Here is a 27,786-nt window from a genome sequence, read left to right on the forward strand (position 1 = left end):
GAGGGGCAGGGTATCCGGGGAGGGGCAGGGTGTCTGGGGAGTGGCAGGATGTCCGGGAAGGGGCAGGGTGTCCGGGGAGGGGCAGGCTGTCCGGGGAGTGGCAGTGCAGGGTGTCCGGGGAGGGGCAGGGTGCCTTGGGAAGGGCAGGGTGTCCGGTGAGGGATAGTGCAGGGTGTCCGGGGAGGGGCAGGGTGTCCGGGGAGGGGCAGGGTGTCCGGGGAGGGGCAGGGTGTCCTGGGAGGGACAGGGTGTCCGGGGAGGGGCAGGGTGTCCGGGGAGGGGCAGAGTGTCCGGGGAGTGGCAGGGTGTCCGGGGAGGGGCAGGGTGTCCGGGGAGGGATAGTGCAGGATGTCCGGGGAGGGGCAGGGTGTCCGGGGAGGGGCAGGGTGTCCGGGGAGGGGCAGGGTGTCTGGGGAGGGGCAGGGTGTCCGGGGAGGGGTAGGGTGTCTGGGGAGTGGCATGGTGTCTGGGGAGGGATAGTGCAGGGTGTCCGGGGAGGGGCAGGGTGTCCGGGGAGGGTGTCCGGGGAGTGGCAGTGCAGGGTGTCCGGGGAGGGGCAGGGTGTCCGGGAAGTGGCAGGGTGTCCGGGGAGGGGCAGGGTGTCCGGGGAGTGGCAGGGTGTCCGGGGAGGGGCAGGGAGGGATAATGCAGGGTGTCCGAGGAGGGGCAGGGTTTCCGGAGAGGGGGAGGGTGTCTGGGGAGGGGCAGGGTGTCCGGGGAGGGATAGTGCAGGTTGTCCGGGGAGTGGCAGTGCAGGGTGTCCGGGGAGGGGCAGGGTGCCTTGGGAAGGGCAGGGTGTCCGGTGAGGGATAGTGCAGTGTGTCCGGGGAGGGGCAGGGTGTCCGGGGAGGGGCAGGGTGTCCGGGGAGGGGCAGGGTGTCCGGGGAGGGGCAGGGTGTCCGGGGAGGGGTAGGGTGTCTGGGGAGTGGCAGGGTGTCTGGGGAGGGATAGTGCAGGGTGTCCGGGGAGGGGCAGGGTGTCCGGGGAGGGGCAGGGTGTCCGGGGAGTGGCAGTGCAGGGTGTCCGGGGAGGGGCAGGGTGTCCGGGGAGTGGCAGAGTGTCCGGGGAGGGGCAGGGTGTCCGGGGAGGGGCAGGGTGTCCGGGGAGGGGCAGGGTGTCCGGGGAGGGATAATGCAGGGTGTCCGAGGAGGGGCAGGGTTTCCGGAGAGGGGCAGGGTGTCTGGGGAGGGGCAGGGTGTCCGGGGAGGGATAGTGCAGGTTGTCCGGGGAGGGATAGTGCAGGGTGTCCGGGGAGGGACAGGGTGCCTTGGGAGGGGCAGGGTGTCCGGTGAGGGATAGTGCAGGGTGTCCGGGGAGGGGCAGGGTGTCCGGGGAGAGGCAGGGTGTCCTGGGAGGGACAGGGTGTCCGGGGAGGGGCAGGGTGTCCGGGGAGGGGCAGGGTGTCCGGGGATGGGCAGGGTGTCCGGGGATGGGCAGGGTGTCCGGGGAGTGGCAGGGTGTCCGGGGAGGGGCAGGGTGTCCGGGGATGGAAAGTGCAGGGTGTCCGGGGAGGGATAGTGCAGGATGTCCGGGGAGGGGCAGGGTGTCCGGGGAGGGGCAGGGTGTCCGGGGAGTGGCAGTGCAGGGTGTCCGGGGAGGGGCAGGGTGTCCGGGGAGGGGCAGGGTGTCCGGGGAGGGGCAGGGTGTCCGGGGAGGGGTAGGGTGTCTGGGGAGTGGCAGGGTGTCTGGGGAGGGATAGTGCAGGGTGTCCGGGGAGGGGCAGGGTGTCCGGGGAGGGGCAGGGTGTCCGGGGAGTGGCAGTGCAGGGTGTCCGGGGAGGGGCAGGGTGTCCGGGGAGTGGCAGAGTGTCCGGGGAGGGGCAGGGTGTCCGGGGAGGGGCAGGGTGTCCGGGGAGGGGCAGGGTGTCCGGGGAGGGATAATGCAGGGTGTCCGAGGAGGGGCAGGGTTTCCGGAGAGGGGCAGGGTGTCTGGGGAGGGGCAGGGTGTCCGGGGAGGGATAGTGCAGGTTGTCCGGGGAGGGATAGTGCAGGGTGTCCGGGGAGGGACAGGGTGCCTTGGGAGGGGCAGGGTGTCCGGTGAGGGATAGTGCAGGGTGTCCGGGGAGGGGCAGGGTGTCCGGGGAGAGGCAGGGTGTCCTGGGAGGGACAGGGTGTCCGGGGAAGGGCAGGGTGTCCGGGGAGGGGCAGGGTGTCCGGGGATGGGCAGGGTGTCCGGGGATGGGCAGGGTGTCCGGGGAGTGGCAGGGTGTCCGGGGAGGGGCAGGGTGTCCGGGGATGGAAAGTGCAGGGTGTCCGGGGAGGGATAGTGCAGGATGTCCGGGGAGGGGCAGGGTGTCCGGGGAGAGGCAGGGTGTCCGGGGAGTGGCAGTGCAGGGTGTCCGGGGGGGGGGGGCAGGGCGTCCGGGGAGTGGCAGGGTGTCCGGGGAGGGGCAGGGTGTCCGGGGAGGGGCAGGGTGTCCGGGGAGGGGCAGGGTGTCCGGGGAGGGGCAGGGTGTCCGGGGAGGCACAGTGCAGTCACAGACAGTGACCCAGCCGGGAATCGAGCCTAGGACCCTGCTGCTGTTGTGAAACCACAGAGCGAACCACCGTGCTTCCATGAATATCGAAGGGAATTCCGTATTTTGGAAAGAAAAAGGAGATGGTGTAGCTTTGCTGTTGAAGAAAGTGGTCAGTGCTGGAATGAGAAATTATATAAGCACTGGAGGTGGAGATATGGGATCAGTCTGGGTAGAAATAAGAATTAACTAAGTGAAGAAATCCCCAGCAGGAGTAATCTATAGATCCCCAATCAGTAGCTCTGCAGTGGGGCACAGTATGAACTAGAAAATATTGGGGGCTTGAAAGAAAGGCAAGGCAATAATCATGGGTAATTTTAATATGCACATCGACTGGATTAATCAAATTGGCAGAGGGAGCCTTGAGGAAGAGTTCATTGATTGTATTTGCGATTGTTTAGAAAATTATCTTGTAGAACCAACCAGGGAACAGGCTAATTGGGACTGGTTTAGCTCAGTGGGCTAGACAGCTGGTTTGTGACGCAGAACAAGGCCAGCAGCGGGGGTTCAATTCCCATACCAGCTGAGAATTGTGAATTCTCCCTGTCTGTACCCGAGCAAGCGCCAAATGTGGTGACTAGGGGCTTTTCACAATAACTTCATTGCAGTGTTAATGTAAGCCGACATGTGACAATAAAGATTATTTACATTTACTCTGGATTTGGTGTTGTGTAATAAGGAGGGATTAATTGATGACCTCATAGTTAAGGATACTCGAGGGAATAGTGACCATGGTATGATAGAATTCAAAATTCAGTTTGGGGGTGAGAATGTGGAGTCCCACATTAGCGGTCTCGAATTAAACAAAGGTAAGTACATAGGCATGAGGACAGATTTGGCCCGAGTAGGGTGGGCAAGAAAGCTAAAAGGTAGGACAGCTGATGAGCAGTGGCAGTTGTTTAAAGAAATACTCAATTCCTCACAACTAAAATATATTCCAGAAATTAAGGAAGACAGTAAGAGGGGTAAAATACATCTGTGGAGGCAAGGACAAGATAACAACAAAAACTGAACTATAGAATGTTGCAAAGGCCAGTGGCAGGCTGGAAGATTGGGAAACCTTCAAACAGAAACAAAGGGTGACTAAAAATGTAACAAAAAGAACCAAGGTAAATTACCAAAGAAAGCTCACGCAAGTTATCAAAAAGGAAAGCAAGTACATATAAGGGAAGAGATTCACTGAAGTAAATGTTGGTCCCTTGGAAGGTGAAGCTGGTGAGTTAATAATGGGAAACACAGAAATGGAAGAGATGCTAAATCAGTATTTGCTTCAGTTTTCATCGTGGAGGACACAAGTACTATCCCGATAGCAATAGGTAATTCAGAGGTAAAACAAAGGGTGGTACTTAGAACAATCAGCATCAATAGGGAAACAGTATCAATAAACTATTCGGATTGAAAGCAGACAAGTCCCCAGGACGTGTTAAAGCAAGTGGCAGCAGAGATAGGGGATCCATTGGTTATAATATTCCAAAGTTCCCTGAGCACGGGTAAGGTTCCAATGGATTGGAACAATGCCCATGTAACACCCTCATTCAAAAAGGGAGGGAGGCAGAATGTAGGAAATTACAGACCAGTTAGCTTAATATCTGTTGTTGGGAAATTGTTAAAATCCATTGTTAAGGAAGTAATAACAGGACATTTGGAAAGTCAAAACACAATCCATCAGAGTCAGCATAGTTTTATGAAGGGTAGATCATGTTTGATTAATTTGCTAGAGTTCTTTGAAGATGTAACAAGCCAAATGGATATTGGGGATCCTGTGGATATAGTGTATCTGGGCTTCCAAAAGGTATTTGATAAGGTGCCACTCAGAAGGTTAATACATAAGGTTATATCACATGGGGTAGGTCTAATTTACTGGCTTGGATAGAAGACTGGCTGATGGATAGGAGACAGAGAGTGGGGATAACTGGATCTTTCTCTGGATGGCAAGATGTAACTGGTGGGGCACCACAGGGTTTGGTCATTGTGCCCCAGCGATTTACAATCTGTATTAACAACTTGGATGCAGGGATAGAAGGTTCAAGAGCCAAATTTGTAGATGATACTAAAATATGTGAGACAGTAAGTTGCAATGAGGAAATAAGAACCTTACAAATGGAGATAGATAGGTTAGGTGAGTGGGTCATAATGTGCTGGATGGAGTTTAATGTGGATAAGTGTGAGGTCATTTTGGTTGGAAAAATGGAAAGGCAACTTAATATCGAAATGGGGGGAGACTTTAGGGTGCTCCAGTCCAGAAGGATCTGGGTATCCTCGTGCATGAGTCACAGAAATCTAGCATGCAGGTACAGCAGGTAATAAAGAAAGTGAATAGAAGGTTGGCATTTACAGCAAAAGGAATAAAGTACCATAGAATAATCATAAAATCCCTCAGGTGCAGAAGGAGGCCATTCCCACATAAAGGTAAGGAAGTGTTCTTATCACAGTACAAGGCATTGGTGAGACGGCACCGGGAGTATTGTGCATAGTTTTGGTCTCCTTATTTGAGGAAAGATGCAGTGGCATTGGAGGCAGTTCACAGGAGGTTCATCAGATTGATTCCAGAGATGAGGGGTTTGTCTTATGAAGAGAGATTGAGCAGTTTAGGCCATAACTCCCTAGAGTTTAGAAGAATGAAGAGAGATCAAATGGAGGTGTACAAGATGATAAAAGGTATGGATAAAATAGTTGTGGAGCGGATACTGCCTCTTGTGGGGCATTCTAGATTGAGATGTCTTGGTCTCAGGATAAGGAGTAGCAAATTTAATACAGAGATGAGGAGAAACTACTTCTCCCAAAGGGCCGTGAATATGTGGAATTCGCTATTCCAAAAGCAGTGGATGCTGGGACAGTTAGTAAAATTAAGGAGTTAGACAGACTTTTAATTAGTAATGGGTTTAACATTATGGAGAACGGGTAAATTGGTTTAGCTCATTTGGCTGGATAGCTGGTTTGTAATGCAGAACGAGGCCAACCGTATGGTTTCAATTCCCGGCGGAGATTATGCCTGAAGACACCACTTTCTCAACCTTGCCTGGTGTGGTGGTCCTTAGCTTAAAACACCACTGGCCAGCTCTCCCCCATCAAAGGGGAAAACAGCCTGTGGTCTTCTGGGACTATGGCTATTTTGGGGGAGCCTGTGGCGTGGTGGTACTGTCAATGGATTAGTAAAACAGAAACCCAGAGTAATGCTCTGGGGACCCAGGTTCAAATCCCACCACTGCAGATTGTGAAATTTAAATTCAGTTAAAAGAAAATCTGGAATTAAAAGTCTCATGATGACCATGAAACCATTGTCAATTGTCGTTAAAAACCAATTTGGTTTACTAATGTCCTTCAGGGAAGGAAATCTTCCATACTTGTGACTGCAGACCCACAGCAATGTGGTTGACGTGTAACTGCCTCCTCAAGGGAAATTAGGGATGGGCGATAAATGATGGCACAGCCTACGATACCCATGTCCCATGAACAAATAATATAAAGGACGATGGAGGTCATGATGAGTTCAACAATGATCATATTGAACCATGGAGCAGGCTCGAGAGGCTAAATTGCCTACTCCAGCTTCTAGTTCTTGCCCGGGATTCTCCGAAATCTCGACCAAGTGTTGCCGCCGGCGTCAACGGGCCTCCTGCGCCAGAATGGCGCTGAAGTTCTGTGTGTTGCTCCAGCACCGAATGCTGGTCCGCGGTCAACATGGCGGAGCCCGACAGGGGCTCGGTGCAGAGGAACATAGCCCCCCCCCGAATTAGCGCTCCCGCTGATCGGTTGCCCCCAATCGCGGACCTGGCCACCGCGGAGGACCACCCCCCCCCCCCCCCGGAGTCAGCTCCCCCCGCCCTCCCACCAGGACGGCCCCGGAGCCGAGGTCTCGCCGGGTGGGACCATACGCAAAGGACGTCTGCGGAACTCGGCCCATCGAGGGCGCAGATTCGAAGGCCCCCGACCGCGCCGGCGCAATTGCCACCGATTCTCCAGTCGCCGGAGAATCAGCGGTCTGGCATCGCAGTGGCATGGCGGGATTCGCATGCCCAACCCGTGATTCTCCGACCTGGCACGGCTCAGAGAATCCCGGCCCTTGTGTTCGAATAAAGAACTATTCTGTCCAATTCCACCTTCCAGCTCTTGGTCTATGGCCCTATAGGTAACAACACGTCAAGTATAAATCTGGTGTTCTTGATCAAAAAGGGGATATTTTGATTAATAAGAGAATCAGGGATTATGGGGCGAAGGCAGGAAAATGTGGATGAGGAAAATATCAGCAATGATCGAATGGCTGGGCGGAATGGCCTAATTCTGTTCCAAAGTTTTGCAGTCTTGTATGGAATGTTCTCCTTCATTGGCAAAGATGTAGAATATGAAAGTAAGAATATAGGGCAGATGCTCCGGAAAGATTTCTCTGTGTGTAGCGAGCGGGAACATGGGCAGCACAGTAGCACAGTGATTAGCACTGTTACTTCACAGCTCCAGGGTCCCATGTTCGATTCCCGGATTGGGTCACTGTCTGTGTGGAGTCTGCACACTCTCCCCGTGTCTGCGTGAGTTTCTTCCAAGTGCTCCGGTTTCCTCCCACAAATCCCAATCAATGTACTATTAGGTCATTTGGACATTCTGAATTCTCCCCCCGTGTATCCGAACAGGCGCCGGAATGTGGCGACTAGGGGCTTTTCATAGTAATTTCATTGCAGTGTTAATGTAAGCCTACTTGTGACAATAAAGAGTATTTTAAAAAATGCCGTGAGCTTCCCGGCGCTCGGCCCAGCGAGGCCGGAAACGCTATTCAACATTAATTGATGCACTTAACGAGGCCTCACGTGGTATTCGCTGCAAATGACGGCTCACCAGCTGATTCACCGGCACCGCACTTGACAGCCTCCCACTAATAAGGTCAAGCAGCACTTAAACAGCTTTTGTTCAGCCAACCCAGCCTGCTCACAACAATGGCAGGGAGACTGGCTCCAAGATTCGGGATGCAGACATGGCTAGGCTCCAAGAGGTAGTGGAGACCAGGTGGGATGTTCTGGTCCCCCGAGGGTCCCAGAGGGTCAGTCGAAGGGCAACCAGTGTTGCCTGGGACAAGGTGGTGGTGGCGGTGAGCACCGGGAGTGTGACTAGAAGGACTAGCCTCCAGTGCCAGAAAAAGATCACCGGGCAGCACGATTGAGTGGACTCCAACCCTCACTCCTTTCCCCCTTCCCAAGACATTCTTGCCCCCAAGCCAGCATCCACCCCCCAACTCTCCAGGCGACCCTCATCCCTCCCTCCATCCCCTTTCCCTTCCCTTCAATCACTCCAACTCTTCCTTCACCCCTCCCCCCCCTTTCCCTCCCCACCACACCTACCACTGTGAACCATGTGGGTGGCTAATGCGGCCCTTGCTGTATTTCTGCAGGAAACGCTCTCCCAGAATCACCACGAGAGGGCCCAGACTGGCGATGGGGTATTGGACATAAGAATCCTCATCTCCTTCAAGGAGCTGGCGTTGGAGGTGGCTAGGTTGGCTGAGGACAGAGTAGTCACCAGCGCGGAAGCTGGTGGACACTGCAGAGGTGAGGAACCACAGAGCCCCAACCAAGGACCTGCCATATGTGAGTTATTATTGCCTTACCGACTGACCCATCCCTCCACATGTTCATTCACCGACAGGTCCTCCAGCCGAAGGTGCTGCCCCCCCCCCCCCCCCCCCGGGTGGCCCCCTCTCCAGCTTCCCAGGAGAACATCTTGTCGGTGAGCTCCAAGGAAGACATCACAGGCATCACTCAAGGCATCACAGCTGTCATTCCCACCCTCCACCATGCAGATGCATACACCTCAGTGGAAAATATTAGTGGTCAGGTATCTGGGGCACAATCCGGAGAGCACTACACTGCTGCAGATGCACATCAGAAGGAAGCAGGCAAGACAGCACTCAGAAGTCTGCTGGATCCCAGGACCCAGCTGGTTCCCAGCCTGATGCTGAGCCTGTGGAAGAGGTTTTCCTGGGCTGACGGAGACATTACGGTGTGGCTAGGACATACAGAAGGAGATGCCTGCGACATTCCAGCAGGTCCGTAGCCAATTGGAGGAGTCTTCAAGGATACATGCCAGGAGATGTCATCGGCAATGCGTGGCACTGAGGCCAACATTGCTAGGCTGGCAACCGCAGTGGAGAGCCTGGTACAAGGCATTGACAGCATGAATGAAAGCATCTAAGGCGTTGTGCAGTCGGTGACGGCCATGGCTGAGGGTCTCGCCAGAACGTCTTCCTCGCTGGGGTATGTGTCACCAAGTACATGGTTGACCTTGACAAGGTTTTGAGGGACATGTCAAGCTGTCAGATGGGAGTGGTTGAGGCACTGCGGAGCTTGTCCCAGTGGCAGGTGGGCATTGCCGAGGGGATGCAGAGCATGGCCCAGTCACTGAGGAGCATCGCCGATGGCGTTGACATAATTGTGCAGACCATGGGGAACCGCCAGGGCTGACAGTGCCAGATGATTAGTGGTATCCGTGGCTTGAATCAGCTGCCCCTCCATCCCAAAGTGGACCCCAGGGCCCTATGGGCCCCGACCGGAATGGAGGCGCTGGGTGCCAACCCGAACCCGTCCCGTGGAGTGGAGGCGGTGGCCACCAGCTCCCCCTACTTCCTCTGTCCGATGAGGCCGGCATCCAGAACAGGGCGGCACAGCTGTGCATGTGCCGCCGGGAAGTGAGCCAGCCGCACCAACCTTAGAGCCTTGGAGGACACCCGCCAGGGGCATCAAAGGCCATTGGACGTGGTAGCAGCTGGCTGCCTCCATCTCTGATACATCCTGGGGACACATCTAAACATAGCGAGAGAGCTGGAAGGCAAAGTACATCGAGGATCACTGAGGGCAGCGGTGGAGGCGCCATTGAGAACAACCAGTATGATGCCTCTGTCACTTTCTTCTGCAATGTGGGCCAACCTCCAAACCCTTGGCTCACTCTCCAGACAACCACCCCTCCCTGTGGCACTCACCCACCCTCTGGCCGTGGACCTGTGACCGGATCTGTGTCCGATCCCCTTGGTGTTCGGATGTTGGCTGCTGCGTGTGTGGTGTTGCCTCCCGCAGTGTCCAGGCATCAATGTGTGATTGTTATGCTGGGCAATGACTCCCACATGCTACATGGCCCATCTAACCACGGGAATCTACTCGGTTGTGTGAAGTACTCACTTTTTAAAAATAAATTTAGTGTACCCAATTCATTTTTTTCCATTTAAGAGGCAATTTAGCGTGGCCAATCGGGATTGGCACTCGAGAGACTGAAAAGCTGCAACCGCATATAAGCACTTCTTCCCCACACACACCATCCCAACCAACAGGAAGGAGAGTGACACTGCGGTTCACAGATGCCGAGCTGGAAACCCTACCAGATGCAGGTGGGAGACGTCATAAGTGTCGGGGGCAATACCACCCAAACCGGCAGCATATAGAACATAGAACAGTACAGCACAGAACAGGCCCTTCGGCCCTCGCTGTTGTGCCGAGCAATGATCACCCTACTCAAACCCACATATCCACCCTGTACCTGTAACCCAACAACCTTACTTTTTAGGACACTACGGGCAATTTAGCATGGCCAATCCACCTAACCCACACATCTTTGGACTGTGGGAGGAAACCGGAGCACCCGGAGGAAACCCACGCACACACGGGGAGGACGTGCAGACTCCGCACAGACAGTGACCCAGCCGGGAATCGAACCTGGGACCCTGGAGCTGTGAAGCATTTATGCTAACCACCATGCTACCGTGCTTCCCCCAGTGCTGTAAAAAGCTGCATGACCTCCTCGGGGCGGCCAGGGTCAATAGGCATCACTGCCCACAGTTTTGTGGAGGGTTCCAGGAAGCAAACGAATTGCCTGTTCCAAAGACCCATAACCCCAACTTCCCTCCACCGCCGAAAACTAGGGGGGGGGGGGGGGGGGGGAGGAGGGAGACTCAACCTCCATCCTGCACAACCAACTAGCGCTTAAACTGGTCGCCATGGCCGGGTGCTCTGGCCATGATGGCCACCATCCTCCCACCCCCTGTGCTACATGCGTCCGACTGTCTAATACTGTGCGATTTCTGTCTCCACCCCGGCCCTAAGGAGAAGGCAGTGCACAACTACTGGGAGCGGGAGATAATTGGAGGGGGACAGACCTGCGGACTCTCACCACAAAAGAGCAGCAGGCTTTGTAGCTGATTGATGGGCCAGTAGAATGAGTAGTCAACAAGACGGAGGTTGGCGATAAAGTGAGACGCTGCTGAGTTGCGGTTCCCTTGAGAATCACGCCAACCCTCAGCACCACCCCTGCACCACCCCAACACTAACACCCGCCACCACACTCTATGGTCCAATCATGTGTCTTGTCTTGTATCTTGCAGGATCACCTGCCGATGATCTGGGCCCTTCAAGTGTTTTCCCGCCCCAATCTCCAATCTCACCATGCTCTCTCCCAGACCCTGTTCCTTTATACCTCTCTCGACTTTCGAATCTCACTGTGCTCGTTCCCAGAATCTGATCCTTTATAACTCTTTTCAATCTGACCATGCTCTCTCCCAGACCCTGTTCCTTTATAACTACCTGCAATCTGACCATGTTCTCTCCCAGATCCTGCTCCTTTATAACTATCTGCAATCTGACCATGCTCTCTCCCAGACCCTGCTCCTTCATAACTATCTGCAATCTGACCATGTTCTCTCCCAGACCCTGCTCCTTTATAACTCTCTGCAATCTGACCATGTTCTCTCCCAGACCCTGCTCCTTTATAACTATCTGCAATCTGACCATGCTCTCTCCCAGACCCTGCTCCTTTATAACTATCTGCAATCTGACCATGCTCTCTCCCAGACCCTGCTCCTTTATAACTATCTGCAATCTGACCATGCTCTCTCCCAGACCCTGCTCCTTTATAACTATCTGCAATCTGATCATGCTCTCTCCCAGACCCTGCTCCTTTATAACTATCTGCAATCTGACCATGTTCTCTCCCAGACCCTGTTCCTTTATACCTCTCTCGACTTTCGAATCTCACTGTGCTCGTTCCCAGAATCTGATCCTTTATAACTCTTTTCAATCTGACCATGCTCTCTCCCAGACCCTGTTCCTTTATAACTACCTGCAATCTGACCATGTTCTCTCCCAGATCCTGCTCCTTTATAACTATCTGCAATCTGACCATGCTCTCTCCCAGACCCTGCTCCTTCATAACTATCTGCAATCTGACCATGTTCTCTCCCAGACCCTGCTCCTTTATAACTCTCTGCAATCTGACCATGTTCTCTCCCAGACCCTGCTCCTTTATAACTATCTGCAATCTGACCATGCTCTCTCCCAGACCCTGCTCCTTTATAACTATCTGCAATCTGACCATGCTCTCTCCCAGACCCTGCTCCTTTATAACTATCTGCAATCTGACCATGCTCTCTCCCAGACCCTGCTCCTTTATAAGTATCTGCAACCTGACCATGCTCTCTCCCAGACCCTGCTCCTTTATAACTATCTGCAATCTGACCATGCTCTCTCCCAGACCCTGCTCCTTCATAACTATCTGCAATCTGACCATGTTCTCTCCCAGATCCTGCTCCTTTATAACTATCTGCAACCTGACCATGCTCTCTCCCAGACCCTGCTCCTTCATAACTATCTGCAACCTGACCATGCTCTCTCCCAGACCCTGCTCCTTCATAACTATCTGCAATCTGACCATGTTCTCTCCCAGATCCTGCTCCTTTATAACTATCTGCAACCTGACCATGCTCTCTCCCAGACCCTGCTCCTTCATAACTATCTGCAATCTGACCATGCTCTCTCCCAGATCCTGCTGCTTTATAACTATCTGCAATCTGACCATGTTCTCTCCCAGATCCTGCTCCTTTATAACTATCTGCAATCTGATCATGCTCTCTCCCAGATCCTGCTCCTTTATAACTATCTGCAATCTGACCATGCTCTCTCCCAGACCCTGCTCCTTTATAACTACCTGCAATCTGACCATGCTCTCTCCCAGACCCTGCTCCTTTATAACTATCTGCAATCTGACCATGCTCTCTCCCAGACCCTGCTCCTTTATAAGTATCTGCAACCTGACCATGCTCTCTCCCAGACCCTGCTCCTTTATAACTCTCTGCAATCTGGCCATGCTCTCTCCCAGACCCGGCTCCTTCATAACTATCTACAATCTGGCCATGCTCTGTCCCAGACCCTGCTCCTTTATAACTATCTGCAATCTGACCATGCTCTCTCCCAGACCCTGATCTTTCATAACTATCTGCAATCTGACCATGCTCTCTCCCAGACCCTGCTCCTTTATAACTATCTGCAATCTGACCATGTTCTCTCCCAGATCCTGTTCCTTTATACCTCTCTCGACTTTCGAATCTCACTGTGCTCGTTCCCAGAATCTGATCCTTTATAACACTTTTCAATCTGACCATGCTCTCTCCCAGGCCCTGCTCCTTTATAACTACCTGCAATCTGACCATGTTCTCTCCCAGATCCTGCTCCTTTATAACTATCTGCAATCTGACCATGCTCTCTCCCAGACCCTGCTCCTTCATAACTATCTGCAATCTGACCATGCTCTCTCCCAGACCCTGCTCCTTTATAACTATCTGCAATCTGACCATGCTCTCTCCCAGACTCTGCTCCTTCATAACTATCTGCAATCTGACCATGCTCTCTCCCAGACCCTGCTCCTTTATAACTATCTGCAATCTGACCATGCTCTCTCCCAGACCCTGCTCCTTTATAACTATCTGCAATCTGACCATGCTCTCTCCCAGACCCTGCTCCTTTATAACTATCTGCAATCTGACCATGTTCTCTCCCAGATCCTGCTCCTTTATAACTATCTGCAATCTGACCATGCTCTCTCCCAGATCCTGCTCCTTTATAACTATCTGCAATCTGACCATGCTCTCTCCCAGACCCTGCTCCTTTATAACTATCTGCAACCTGACCATGCTCTCTCCCAGACCCTGCTCCTTTATAACTATCTGCAATCTGACCATGCTCTCTCCCAGACCCTGCTCCTTTATAACTATCTGCAATCTGACCATGCTCTCTCCCAGACCCTGCTCCTTTATAACTATCTGCAATCTGACCATGTTCTCTCCCAGATCCTGCTCCTTTATAATTATCTGCAATCTGACCATGCTCTCTCCCAGACCCTGCTCCTTTATAACTCTCTGCAATCTGACCATGCTCTCTCCCAGACCCTGCTCCTTTATAACTATCTGCAATCTGACCATGCTCTCTCCCAGACCCTGCTCCTTTATAACTCTCTGCAATCTGACCATGCTCTCTCCCAGACCCGGCTCCTTCATAACTATCTACAATCTGGCCATGCTCTGTCCCAGACCCTGCTCCTTTATAACTATCTGCAATCTGACCATGTTCTCTCCCAGACCCTGTTCCTTTATACCTCTCTCGACTTTCGAATCTCACTGTGCTCGTTCCCAGAATCTGATCCTTTATAACACTTTTCAATCTGACCATGCTCTCTCCCAGGCCCTGCTCCTTTATAACTATCTGCAATCTGACCATGTTCTCTCCCAGATCCTGCTCCTTTATAACTATCTGCAATCTGACCATGCTCTCTCCCAGACCCTGCTCCTTCATAACTATCTGCAATCTGACCATGCTCTCTCCCAGACCCTGCTCCTTTATAACTATCTGCAATCTGACCATGCTCTCTCCCAGACCCTGCTCCTTCATAACTATCTGCAATCTGACCATGCTCTCTCCCAGACCCTGCTCCTTTATAACTATCTGCAATCTGACCATGCTCTCTCCCAGACCCTGCTCCTTTATAACTATCTGCAATCTGACCATGTTCTCTCCCAGATCCTGCTCCTTTATAACTATCTGCAATCTGACCATGCTCTCTCCCAGATCCTGCTCCTTTATAACTATCTGCAATCTGACCATGCTCTCTCCCAGACCCTGCTCCTTTATAACTATCTGCAACCTGACCATGCTCTCTCCCAGACCCTGCTCCTTTATAACTATCTGCAATCTGACCATGCTCTCTCCCAGACCCTGCTCCTTTATAACTATCTGCAATCTGACCATGCTCTCTCCCAGACCCTGCTCCTTTATAACTATCTGCAATCTGACCATGTTCTCTCCCAGATCCTGCTCCTTTATAACTATCTGCAATCTGACCATGCTCTCTCCCAGACCCTGCTCCTTTATAACTCTCTGCAATCTGACCATGCTCTCTCCCAGACCCTGCTCCTTTATAACTATCTGCAATCTGACCATGCTCTCTCCCAGACCCTGCTACTTCATAACTATCTGCAACCTGACCATGCTCTCTCCCAGACCCTGCTCCTTTATAACTATCTGCAATCTGACCATGCTCTCTCCCAGACCCTGCTCCTTTATAACTATCTGCAATCTGACCATGCTCTCTCCCAGACCCTGCTCCTTTATAACTATCTGCAATCTGACCATGTTCTCTCCCAGATCCTGCTCCTTTATAACTATCTGCAATCTGACCATGCTCTCTCCCAGACCCTGCTCCTTTATAACTACCTGCAATCTGACCATGCTCTCTCCCAGACCCTGCTCCTTTATAACTATCTGCAATCTGACCATGCTCTCTCCCAGACCCTGCTCCTTTATAAGTATCTGCAACCTGACCATGCTCTCTCCCAGACCCTGCTCCTTTATAACTCTCTGCAATCTGGCCATGCTCTCTCCCAGACCCGGCTCCTTCATAACTATCTACAATCTGGCCATGCTCTGTCCCAGACCCTGCTCCTTTATAACTATCTGCAATCTGACCATGCTCTCTCTCAGACCGTGCTCCTTTATAACTATCTGCAATCTGGCCATGCTCTCTCCCAGACCCTGCTCCTTTATAACTATCTGCAATCTGACCATGCTCTCTCCCAGATCCTGCTCCTTTATAACTATCTGCAATCTCACCATGCTCTCTCCCAGACCCTGCTCCTTTATAACTATCTGCAATCTCACCATGCTCTCTCCCAGACCCTGCGCCTACATAACTCTCTCCAATCTGTCATGTGAGAGTACCTTTAAGAAAAGGGTGTATTTGTAGAATAACTGTAGTGGGTGTACCTTTAAGAAATATGTGTTTATTACTGCAGTGATGTCAGAGAGTGGGTGGAGCTGGGCTGTCTGTCTGCTTTACTTTTGTTTTTGAGCAGGCTGCCATAGAGTGATGTTTTAGTTTCATTTTCAGAGGGAAGAGCTGCAGTGAAAGCCAGCAGATGTGCTTAGATCTCTCTACAAGTTAAAGAGTTTTCATTTCGATGATTTCAAAGGAATAACTGCTTTCATTGGAGAATTTAAACCGGATCTCTGTGTTAAAAGGGTATTTTGTCTTCTGGATACTGTTTGGAATTTATTAAGGATTACTTTGTGTTGTATTCTTTGGGGGTTGTATTTGAATTGCTGGTTGCTAAGATGTTCACTGTATGTTTTAAAAAGGTTAACTCGAGTTCATAGAATAAACATTGTTTTGCTTTAAAAAATACTTTTCAATTTCTACTGCACCACACCTGTAGAGTGGGCCGTGTGCTTCACATACACAATTTATTAAAAGTTGTGGGTCAGGTGAACTCCATGATACACTTTGGGGTTCTCTAAACCCTGGCCCATAACAAATTGGGGACTCAAGGGGGATAAAAGTCTATCTATTGGATTGGCTTATTGAATTTAAAGATAGTGAGGGGTGAGCATTTGTGGTTGCTTTTCAGGTGTGGTATTCCAGTTTAAGTGGGGAGTGTTTTGTGCACAATCGCTCTTTCAGAGGCTCTGAAGTTTTTGGGGGGTGGAGACCATCACACGCTGTACCTTACGGACAGAGACTAAAAGCAGACTGTTAGATGTGGCAAAAACATTGTAGTTAACATTACCTGACAAAATGCAAAAAGGTGAGGTAATTATGGTGGCGGCTAAGCAATTAAAGTTGCCTGAGATACAGTTTGACTCATTGGAAATGGCAAAAATTCAGTTACAAATTAAACAAGTGGAACATGAGAAAGAATTAAAGCAGCTTGAATATGAGAGAGAGAGAGAGGAAAAAAGAGAGAGAGAAGAAAGGAGAAAAGAAAAAATAGCCCGAGAAGAACAAAAAGAAAGGGAAAGGGAGATACAGATCAGGGAAAATGATAGAGAAAGAGTTTTAACTTCAGAAAATGGCCATGAAACATGACAGTCAGTTAAAATTCACCTGAGGAAGGAGCAGTGCTCTGAAAGATAGTGTTTGAAACAAACATGTTGGACTTTAACCTGGTGTTGTAAGACTTCTTATTGTGCTCACCCCAGTCCAACGCCGACATCTCCACATCTCAGTTGAAATTGGTAGACGTAAAGGGAAACGTACAGTTGGATGATTGTAATAAGTATAGTGAGAAAGAGCATCAAAGTTGAAGGCTTGGTGGAGATCTATTTAAATATGTCCAAGGATTGCCAAGGTTTGATGAGAAGAAGGTATGATGAGAAGAAGTTCATTGCATTTGAAAAGTTACCTAAACAAATGAAATGGCCACAGGACATGTGGGTATTACTGATTCAAACAAAAATGGTAGGTAGGGCGAATGAAGTATTTGCATCACTACCGGAGGAGGTATCTGGGACGTATGAGGAGGTGTAAAAATCCATCTCAGATGCATATGAACTAATGCCTTAAGCCTACAGACAAAGGTTTAGAAATTTAAGGAAAGTATTTGGTCAAACATATATGGAGTTTGAAAGGATCAAACAAAGTAATTTTGATAGGTGGATAAGGGCTTTGAAAATAGACCAAAAGTATGAGGCTCTCAGAGAAATTATACTTTTGGAGGAATTTAAAAATTCAACTCCTGATGTAGTGAGAACTCGTGGAAGAGCAGTGGGTTACAACTGCGAGGTTAGCAGCAGAAATGGCAGATGATTATGAATTTGTTCACAAATCAAAGCTTGGTTTCCAACATCAGTTTCAGCCTGTGAGGGAAAGAAACTGGGGACATAAGAAATACTCAAGTGGTAAAGGTAAAGGTGATCTGATGTGAGATAATAATGGGAGTATATCTCAGGCTAAAAAAGAAATCCAGGAGGGTGGAAGAGACATGAAAAGTTTCAAATGTTTTCACTGTAATAAACTAGGCCATGTAAAGTCACAGTGTTGGTGGTTGAAGGAAAACACCTGGAAGGCTTATGAAGTAAAACAGGATAAGACAGTGGGGTTTGTTAAAGTGGTAAAGGAAAGCCCAAGTGAAGCAAAGGAAGTGCAAAAGATTGTACAGCCTGATCAAGAGGTGATTGATAAGAAGGTGCCAGACCTCTTTAAAGAATTTACTTGTGCAGGTAAAGTTTACTCAAGTGTATCAGGAGGAGCAGGTAAAGAAGTCACAATTTTAAGAGATACGGGAGCAAGTCAATCTTTGATGGTAAGAAATGAGGAGTTATGTAGTTTGGGAAGAATGTTGTCAGAAATGGTGCTAATATGTGGAATTCAGGGTGAGAGGAGTAATGTTCCATTATATAAAGTAAGGTTGGAAAGTCCAGTGAAGAGTGGTGAAGTGGTAGTAGGAGTAATAGAGAAACTATCTTGCCCAGGAATACAGTTTATCTTGGGTAATGATACAGCTGGATCACAGGTGGGAGTGATGCCTATGTGGTTGATAAGCCAGTGGAAAATCAGGCAACTGAAGTGTTGAAGGATGAGTATCCTGGGATTTTTCTGGATTGTGTAGTAACGAGATCGCAAAGTCACAGATTAAGACAAGAGGAGACATCAAAGAGTGAAGCTGAAGTTGAAGTGCAATTATCAGAAACGATTTTTGATCAGATGGTTGAAAAAGAACAAGAACAGGTGGAGGATGAGGCGGATATTTTCAGTTCATTTTTACAACAGAAAGATATGGAAATAAAACTTATACGGAAGCATATACGGAAGAGGAATCTGAGCATATACCAGAGTGTTATTGCCACAAAAGTGTTTTCTTGATGAGAAAATGGAGACCTTTACATATGCATGCGGATGAAAAGTGGGCAGAAGTCCATAAAGTGGCATTGCCGGTAGGGTACAGAAAGGAGGTGTTGCGAGTTGCACATGAGGTACCAGTGGGAGGTCATTTGGGAATAAGGAAAAGTCAAGCTAAAATCCAAAAACATTTTTATTGGCCTGGACTGCATAAAGATGTAGTTAGGTTTTCTCAAGCATGTCACACATGTCAAGTGAGGGAAACTTCAAGCAGTGATTAAACCAGCGCCCTTAATAGCGATTTCAGCATTTGAGGAATCTTTTACAAGGGTCTTAATTGATTTCGTAGGATCGCTTCCTAAAACGAAAAGTGTCCTTTACTCAATATGGACTACCCACAGAAATACAATCGGATCAAGGATCAAATTTTACCTCAAGGTTATTCAAAGAAGTTATGGATAGCTTCGGAATAAAACAATTTAAATTAACTGCGTACCATCCAGAATCGCAGGTTAGAAGGGTGACATCAGACATTAAAGACAATGTTGAGGGCTTATTGTCAAGATTATCCAGAGGATTGGGATAAAAGAATTCCATTTGTACGGTTTGCAATTAGGGATGCACCTAATGAGTCAACCAAATTCAGTCCTTTTGAACTAATTTTTGGTCATGAGGTAAGAGGACTACTTAAATTGATTTAGAAAAAATTGGTCAGTAATAAATCGGAAATTACATTATTGGACTATGTGTCAAATTTTAGGGCATTATTAAATAGAGCAGGTGAATTGGCTAGACAGCATTTAAAAATTGCACAACATGTGATGAACCGGGTAGCGGACAAGAAATCCAAAGTTCGTAGTTTTGCCAGTGGAGATAAAGTTTTAGTACTGTTACCAGTGGTAGGTGAACCTTTAAAAGCAAGGTTTTAAGGCCCTTATCAGATTGAAAGGAAATTAAGTGAGGTGAATTATGTGGTAAGAATGCCAGATAGAAGAAAATCTCACCGAGTGTGTCATGTGAATCTGCTTAAAAGGTACTTTGAAAGGGAAGGAGAGAAAAAGGAGGAGGTTTTAATGATTCTAACTCAAAGTGATGAACCAAATCCAGATGACTGTGAATTTAACATACCTAAAATGAAATTGGAAAATGAGGATGGTCTTAAAAATTGGGATAAATTACCTTCCAGAGGAAAAACGGACTGACCTGAAAGAGTTATTGATATCACATGGGCAAGTTTGTGGAGATAAATTAGGAAGTACTAAAATGGCTAAACATGATGTAAATGTGGAAAATGATGTTCCAATCAAACAACATCCATACAGATTTAACCCTTTAAAGTTGGCGCTAGTTAACAAAGAGATTGAGAGTATGCTTAAAAATGGCACAATTGAAGTGGGTTGCAGCCAATGGAGCTCACCCATAGTGATGGTACCTAAACCAGATGGTACCCAACAGTTGTGTGTGGACTATAGAAAGGTTAATGCAGTTTCAAGAACGGACTCTTATCCTATCCCACGTTTGGAGGATTGCATTGAGAAAGTGGGACAATCAGCTGTTATTTCCAAACTGGATTTACTTAAATGTTACTGGCAGGTACCTTTATCCTAAAGGGCGAAGGAGATTTCAGCTTTTATGACTCCAGATGGTATATACCAATTCAAAGTTATGCCATTTGGCCTGAAAAACGCTCCAGCCACATTTCAGGATTCCGCATTTTCCAGGCGGCCCGACGCCAGAGTGGTTCATGCCACTCCTCAGCGCCAGTATGACCCATCCCACCCAATTTGGTTGAATTCCGACCTCGGGTAACTGTCTGTGTGGAATCTCCACATTCTTCCCGTGTCTGTGTGGGTTTCCTCCGGGTTCTCTGCTTTCCTCCCACAGTCCAATGATGTGCAGGGTAGGTGGAAAGGCCATGGTAAATTGTCCCTTAGTGTCCAACGATGTGCAGATTAGGTGGGTTAGTGGGGTATGGCGGGGGGGGGGGGGGGGGTGGTAGGCCTAGGTAGGATACTCTTTTGGAGGGTCAGTGCAGAATTGATGGGCCGAATGGCCTCCTTCTGCATTCTAGATATTCCATGATTGCTTTATTATTCTATTATTCTCTGATTTAGATGAGCATTTTTCAACACGTCAAACTGAATACAAATCAGGATTGGACAACTTGCTGTGATTTTTGATTTTTCCATCCTAAAAAGCAATTGTAATAACCTTTGATGCCAATCCTGAGGTAATTCAAACTAGATTTGTGTGGCTGAGATTGACTTGAAAGCTGTGATAAAATGTTACAATGATATTAATGGGATTATATATGCAATGATAGTGAAACAAAACAAAACATGCAAGATTTGGGTACCTTCAATGATGGTTGGTGATTCAGTTATCACTGTTGGAGGACCTAGCTTGAGTAAAGCTGTTTGTACAGCTTTATGCTTATTGATCAAATCCTGAAAATCGGTCATATTGTACACCAACATTGGGGCAAATGCAATCTCCATCATTTCTCCTTGATTTGTACCGCCAACTCCAATGCCAAAGGTCATTATGGCAGCTTGCTTTAATTGAAAGGCAGGTAGACGAATACTATCTGTGGACGGTCCACCAGAGACAAGCACCACAAACTGAGGAACACCATCCTCTTTTCTACTTCCTGCAGATCTGGTAAAATGGTTTTTGTAGACATAGTTCAATGCCGCTCCGGTATTAAGTGCAGGTCCTTTTTTTGATCGCAGTGCCTTCACATTAGCTTGTAAATTAGGTTTAGTTGAGTGGGTATTTAAGTAAAACTCAGTACTTGCAACATTACTGTACTGTACCACTGCAACTTGCACAGCATCTGGTCCAATTACAAATTTGTTAATTATTTTTAAGATAAATTCACGGATTCGCAAAAAGTTTGAAGTTCCCAATTCGGTGCTGCCATCGATCAGAAATACTATGTCCTTCCTTCTGTCTCGAACTGTAAAACAATTGTAAGTTAGTTTGATTTTGAACTTGTGTTCACACTTTACAAACAGATAAGAACTTGCTTGTAAACTTATGGTTTCTTTTGTCAAGAATCTTCAACCTTAATATTTTGACATAAAAGCTATCCTTTTCCATTCAATGAAATTCTGCTGATTAGGTTCTATTGTAAACAGAACAGTTTTAAGAAATGTATTCTTATGTGGGGTTTGTGCTTATCAATATCGGATATCAGTGGTAGAGAATGGATAATTTCCTAATTTGAGAACATGGAGTGTCAGCATTAACCAATGTTTGCTCAGCACTAAAGCAACCTCCTAAGAATATCTACTACTTGCACTAGTTCGACATTTTCCCCTTCTCAGAACAGCCTCTTGTTCACCTGGTAATGTAATATCGATTTGTGCTGTATTCAGGATAAATTTTAAACCTAGGAACTGGATTCAATCTGCCCAGACTTTCAAAGAGGATTAGGAAGTAATCTCTGGTGAATGAAAACCAAGTTCCAGAGATGAAAGGCTCAATATACTCACACAATCCTTAAATAATCCTATAAAGAAAAGAGCATTTCTGTGGAATCTATCAGCTCCAATGTGACCACTTAACTGTTTGACAGTCAATAATATCGATGGAAGAGATGCCCAAGATAAGCTCCAGTATTATCAAGCAATCTATGTTGTCATCAAAGACTGGAATTGAGTGGTACTTTAAAAAAAAACTACATAGGTTCCAAAACACACAAATGTCAGATTAATAACAAGAACTAGAAGGACATTGGACATTAAAACTGCAGGCAGCTGCCAGTCGCCACTCACCTTACTGCAGATCTCCCAACACTCCTCCAGACTCATTATTGCTCTAGTACCAGTGTCATCACCATAGAAACATCCAAAATAGGAGCAGGAGGGGAGGCATTCAGCCCTTCAAGCCCGCTCTGTCAATTATAATGATCATGGTTGATCATTCAACTCAATAGCCTGTTCCTGCCTTCCCCCATGTCCTTTGATCTCTTACACCCCAAGTGTTATGTCTAACTCCTTCTTGAAAGCAAACAAAAGTTTTGGCATCAACTGTGGTACTGAATTCCACAGGCTCATCATTCTCTGGGTGAAGAAATTTCTCCTCACCTCAATCCTAAACAATATCCTCAGACTGTTACTCCTAGTTCTGGACACCCCCATCATCAGAACTTCCTGAAAGAATTTTATTGTTTTCTGAGATCCCCCTCATTCCTCTAAACTCCAGCGAATATAATCCTTATTTTTTAAAATTTAGAGTACCCAATTTATTGTTTCCAATTAAGTGGCAATTTAGCGTGGCCAATCCACCTAGCCTGCACATCTTTGGGTTGTGGGGGTGAAACCCACGCAGACACGAGGAAAATGTGCAAACTCCACATGGACAGTGACCCAGAGCCAGGATCGAACCTGGGTCCTCAGCACCATGAGACAGCAGCGCTAACCACTTTGCCACCGTGCTGCCCTTAGCAAATATAAACCTAACCGATTCAATCATTCCTCATATGTCAGTCCACCATCCCAGGAATCAGTCTAGTAAACCTTTGCACTCTTTCTATAGCAAGAACATCTTCCTCAGATAAGGAGACCAGAATGCACACAATATTCCAGATGTGGCCTCACCAAGGGCCTGTATAGTTGCAGCAAGAGATCCCTGCTCCTGTCTCGCTGTGAGTTTCAACATACCATTTGCCTTCTTCACCGCTTACTGCACCTGCGTGCTTATCTTCAGCGACTGGAGTGCGAGTTCACCCAGGTCCTATTGCACATTCCTCTCTCTCAATTTATAACCAGTCAGATAATAATCTGCCTACTTGATTTTGTTACCAAGCGAATAGCCTCACATATGTCCAAATTATACTGCATTTTCTCACTCACACAACATGTCCAACAAACACTGAAGCATCTCTGCATCTTCATAACCGCTCACCATGCCACCCGGCTTTGTGTAATCTGCAAATTTGGAGATATTACATTTATTTCCCTCAACTAAATCATCAACATATATTGTGAATAGCTGGGGTCCATGCACTGATCCCTGCGGTACCCCACTAGTCACTGCCTGCAATTCGAAAAAAAGACCAGTTTATTCCTACTCTTTGCCTCCGTCTGCCAATCAGTTTTCTGCCCACCTCAATACACTGACCCTCATCGCATGTGCTTTATTTTTCCATGCTAATTTCTTATGTGCAACTTTGTCAAAAGCCTTTTGAAAGTCAAAAAAAAACGCAGGCGGGTTTCTCTGTTCCGCGCACCAGATTTCTAGTGTGGCGCGATTTTCCATCTCACCAGCCGACCAATGGAGTTTTCCATTGTGGGCAGCCCCATGCTGTTGGGAAATCCCCGGCTGCCGGCACAATGGAAAATCCCGACAGCAGAGAATCCAGCCCCACATTTCTGTGTTCCCCTTCATCAACTCTGTTACATCCTTGAAGAATTCCAATAGATTTGTTAAGCATGATTTCCCTTTCCTAAATCCATGTTGACGCTGTCCGATTCTGCTATATTTTCCAAGTGCTCTGCTCTTAAATCTTTTATAATGGACTCTCGAATTGTTCCCACTACGACCACAGGCCTATAATTTTGTGTTTTCGCTCCATCATCTCTTTTTAATTAGTGGGGTTACATTAGCTATCCTCCAATCTGACAAGCTTCCTTTTCTGAGTTACTGGCACTCTGCCTCAAGGGAGATAACTGGTGACTCCAGCACACCAGTTGCAGCCTGATTGCAGAGGAGGACCAATTTTGCCTGCTCCTCTTGTACATCAGTGGTTCCTGTTTCCTTGTTACTGCTCATTCATTTTCTAAACTTTGAAAGTTTTTTAAGTTGGGCCATACATTCTTCAGTGAAAGCTACACTCTGGTTGCACAATGAGGGGCAACCTAATGTAGACATTTTTCAGGGCATTAATAGGTCTTATGCAGTTTATATTGATTGGTGAGACATTCTTGCATCCTAGACACACTTGAGAAGCCACCAACCTTGGTGCCTGTCATACATAGGGTGCATGTCATACTCAGGGTGCCTATCAAACAATGCAAGAATATTTCCAAGTGCACGCAGTGAAAAAAAACATGTCTTCCCCCTCAGTGCCCCTTTAATACATTTCAGTAATTTTTACACCTGTCGTTTTGTGATATTTAACTTTAATGATTAGTCCTGGGTTGGGATTACAAAATGTCCCAGTTTGCATCAAGATGTGGGCCAGGGGTACTGACTTGGAAAATCAGGGCAAAAATAATCTGTAAAAAGGCTGGGTGTGATTCTCCGCACCCGCGAGAAATCGTGAGGCTGGCGTCAAAAACGGGCGGGTTTGACGCCAGCCTCCGCCCCCCCGACCGGGAACCGATTCAGCTCCCCGGTCGGGGCTAGCATCGCGCGGCCGTGAACTCTGGCATCGCGGGCTTAACGAATTTCGTTAAGCCCGCTAGCCAGAGTTAGCGACGGCTGACGCATCAGATGACGTCAGCTGCGCATGCGCGGATTGGACGACTCCAACCCGCGTATGCGCGGATGGCGTCATCACGCATATGCGTGAAACCCGCGCATGCGCGGGCCGGTATGCCCCTCAGCCGCCCCGCGAATGGATACAGCGGGGCGGCAGAAGGAGAAAGAGTGCGTGGGGTAAATGCCCACCGATCGTGGGCCCATGGCACCCTTGGCATGGCCGTGGTACTGCCGTGCCAATCGGTGCCATGGTTCCCCAGATCGGGACTTTACGGCCGTTTTTACGAACGGTCAGACCAGGTGTGATTTACGTTCATAAAAACGGTCGTAAATGCCTTGGAAATCGACCCATCGGCCAGGGGAGAATCGCTGCTCGCCGTAAAAAAACGGCGGACAGCGATTCGTGTCGGGAGGCGGGCGTGGGGGGGGGGGGAGAATAGCGGGAGGGCGTCGGACCAGCGTGGTCATAAAAATTTACGCTGCCCGCTATTCTCCGCCCCGTCGTGAGTGCGGAGAATTCCGCCCGCTATCTTTACAATGAGGGCCAGTATGGTCAGAAAGCCCTCTCGAGCAGTTTGAATTATTTCCCGTTCCCAAGCCAAATCCATGTCCAATGGGAACAAGATGATGAAGAAACCAGAAAGACACAGAGGAAACAACTGAGTTTCAAACTGTGGAGGTAAATGAAATTAATAAATCAAATAAATTGCTTTGATTTCTCTGAACCATCACCTGGGGCCTTTTCCCTATTAATGTTTGATAAATGTATGTGTGCATGGTCTCGGTTATTTCTTCTGAAGGAACTAAAATGCTGACTGAATCCTGAACACTTGACTGACTGCAAATTGAAAGATTACTCATAATTTAAGAAAGGCTTGAGCCCTGATTTTCGGAGATTGGAGACTAAAAGCTAAATTATGTTGTTCATAGAAATGAGTGCATTATTTAAAATCAGTCTTGTACCAAAATTTCCATCTTTGGGTGGAGGTGCTCCATTGTCTGTCCAGATGAAATTGGCACATGGCACCCCCTTGACAAATCCTGCTGAAGTAAGCTTGTTAGAAGGAAATAACAATCACATTTTGCATTTTCCTCCTTGCATTCAGGTTTCGCCAGGTAGTGATTATTTTAGGGTTTTGTTTGCTGACTAACACTTTTGTTCATGATGTTTGATCATCTCCAACATTTACATTACATCCCCGATAACTTTCAGAAATTGCACTGTGCCTCAGAGGAACGTTTGAAAGGCACTGACTCTGATGACAGGTTACAACTCTGATTGTTCCACACTCCACAGATTATGCCACATATACTGAGTATTTCCAGTACATTCTTTGTTTTTTAAATTTCAGATTGCATTCAGTCTTTTACTTTTGTTCAAACGTTACTACAGAAACAGGCCATTCAGACCAATGGGTCCTTGCTAACGTTTATATTCCACGTGAGCCACTCCCATTTTCCTTCAGCTCACCATATCATTATCTCGACACCTGGCTTTGGTTACGTACACTGTTGCTACAAATGCCCCACAAAAATAAACTCTTTCCCTATCATTTACCCACCTGTTAAAACGTTCAGACAGAAGCTGGAAATTAATAAAACGATCACAGGTAACTCTGCTCTTCCAACTCTGTTAAATTTGTAACAAATCTGTTTGGTTATTTGGGTTATCATTCAGCTTCAAGATGACAATAAGGCTCTTGCATGTCTGTTAGGTTTCAAACAGTTGGGGTTAAATTCAGATCATACGTACCTTCATGGATAACCAGAGGCTCAAGAATTATTTCCCTTCGGGCCACTCCTGAGACCAATGGTAAAAACTGTTGCTGCAAGTTAGCAATATCGCGGAATTCCGAGATCAGGGTAGAAAAGGATGTATCGGTTGCAAGCTGTACGAGTTCATTAGAGTCGGCATCTCTACCTCCAATAGAAAATGAGTATATACTACCTTGCTTTAGTAATACTTCTGCCTGATTTATATCATCACTGGACTCACTAGATGTGATAATTATTACTGCCTGTGGAACCCCTTCTGATACCCTGCTGCCAGCTGCCGCAACAAAGTGATTGTCGAATAGAAACTGCACGGCTTCACCAGTATTAATCTCATCACCGCCTTTCAGTTGAAGTTGTTTCACAGCATCCAGGACCTCTGTTTTCGTGGAATATGTGTTAAAATAGAACTCGGTGCTGGGCTCATCGCTGTATTGTACCACACCAATTTGGATTCTGTCAGGGCCGATCTCGAGATTGTCGATGAAATTTACGATAAAATCGCGTATATATTGAAAATTGCCACTTCCAACGTTGACTGATCCGTCAATTAAGAAAATTAGGTCAGCCGATTCTTGCGCTTTAAAGAGAAAGACAAATGCAAAAGGTGAACATGTTAAAAACAGTGACCTGCATGCAAGGATTAACTGCTGAGAGATTAAACTGTGTGCAAAAACTCAGTGTCAAACACATCTCAAGGAACATAAACATAAAGCGTGGTGTCTGCCAGTCTGGGATTTTACACTCCATTCTGCATTCTTTGACCATTTTTAAACACTTGCAACATCACTTCTGGGCTGGAGCATTATTGACTTGTACAATTTATTGTCATTTCTGGTTAGTTCTCCATTGTATTCTAATACAGGTTGCATGGATTAAGTTTAAAGAGTCAAACTTTTATTAACATCTTTCAGTTTATCTTTTAGAAATTTGCAGTCAACGCACTCAAATGGGGAAGAAGCCGAAGATTACATATAAAGGAATAAATTAGAAAGATGATCAAAAACCCACTCCCTCTTTCCCACTATAAGAACCAATTGAAAATGTAGCCCTCCACTGCCTGGCTGAAATAAAAAATAAAAAAATCTGACTCTAGGCAGCAGTTCAAAAAAGAAAATATTTTTTTTAAGTAATTAGGTTATTTTTCATATTTATATTTA

The 27,786-nt window shown here is 47.7% G+C and overlaps 1 protein-coding gene across 8 annotated transcripts in view; it reads right to left on the reverse strand.

Moving 5' to 3' along the window:
• Window positions 1-27,786, reverse strand: part of LOC119960740 (collagen alpha-3(VI) chain-like) — a 314,544-nt gene that overhangs the window by 235,768 nt on the left and 50,990 nt on the right. For 7 of the 8 annotated variants that reach the window (XM_038788372.1, XM_038788380.1, XM_038788364.1 and 4 more), the window contains 2 exons: window positions 26,607-27,206; window positions 20,781-21,383 (listed from right to left, as the gene is read on the reverse strand). In XM_038788372.1, the coding sequence (XP_038644300.1) occupies window positions 20,781-21,383; window positions 26,607-27,206 (1,203 nt within the window). The remainder of the gene's footprint in view (window positions 1-20,780; window positions 21,384-26,606; window positions 27,207-27,786) is intronic. The other variant, XM_038788388.1, reaches the window with a different exon arrangement.

This window comes from Scyliorhinus canicula, chromosome 2, assembly GCF_902713615.1.
Source record: "Scyliorhinus canicula chromosome 2, sScyCan1.1, whole genome shotgun sequence".
In the NCBI taxonomy this organism is placed as follows: domain Eukaryota; kingdom Metazoa; phylum Chordata; class Chondrichthyes; order Carcharhiniformes; family Scyliorhinidae; genus Scyliorhinus; species Scyliorhinus canicula.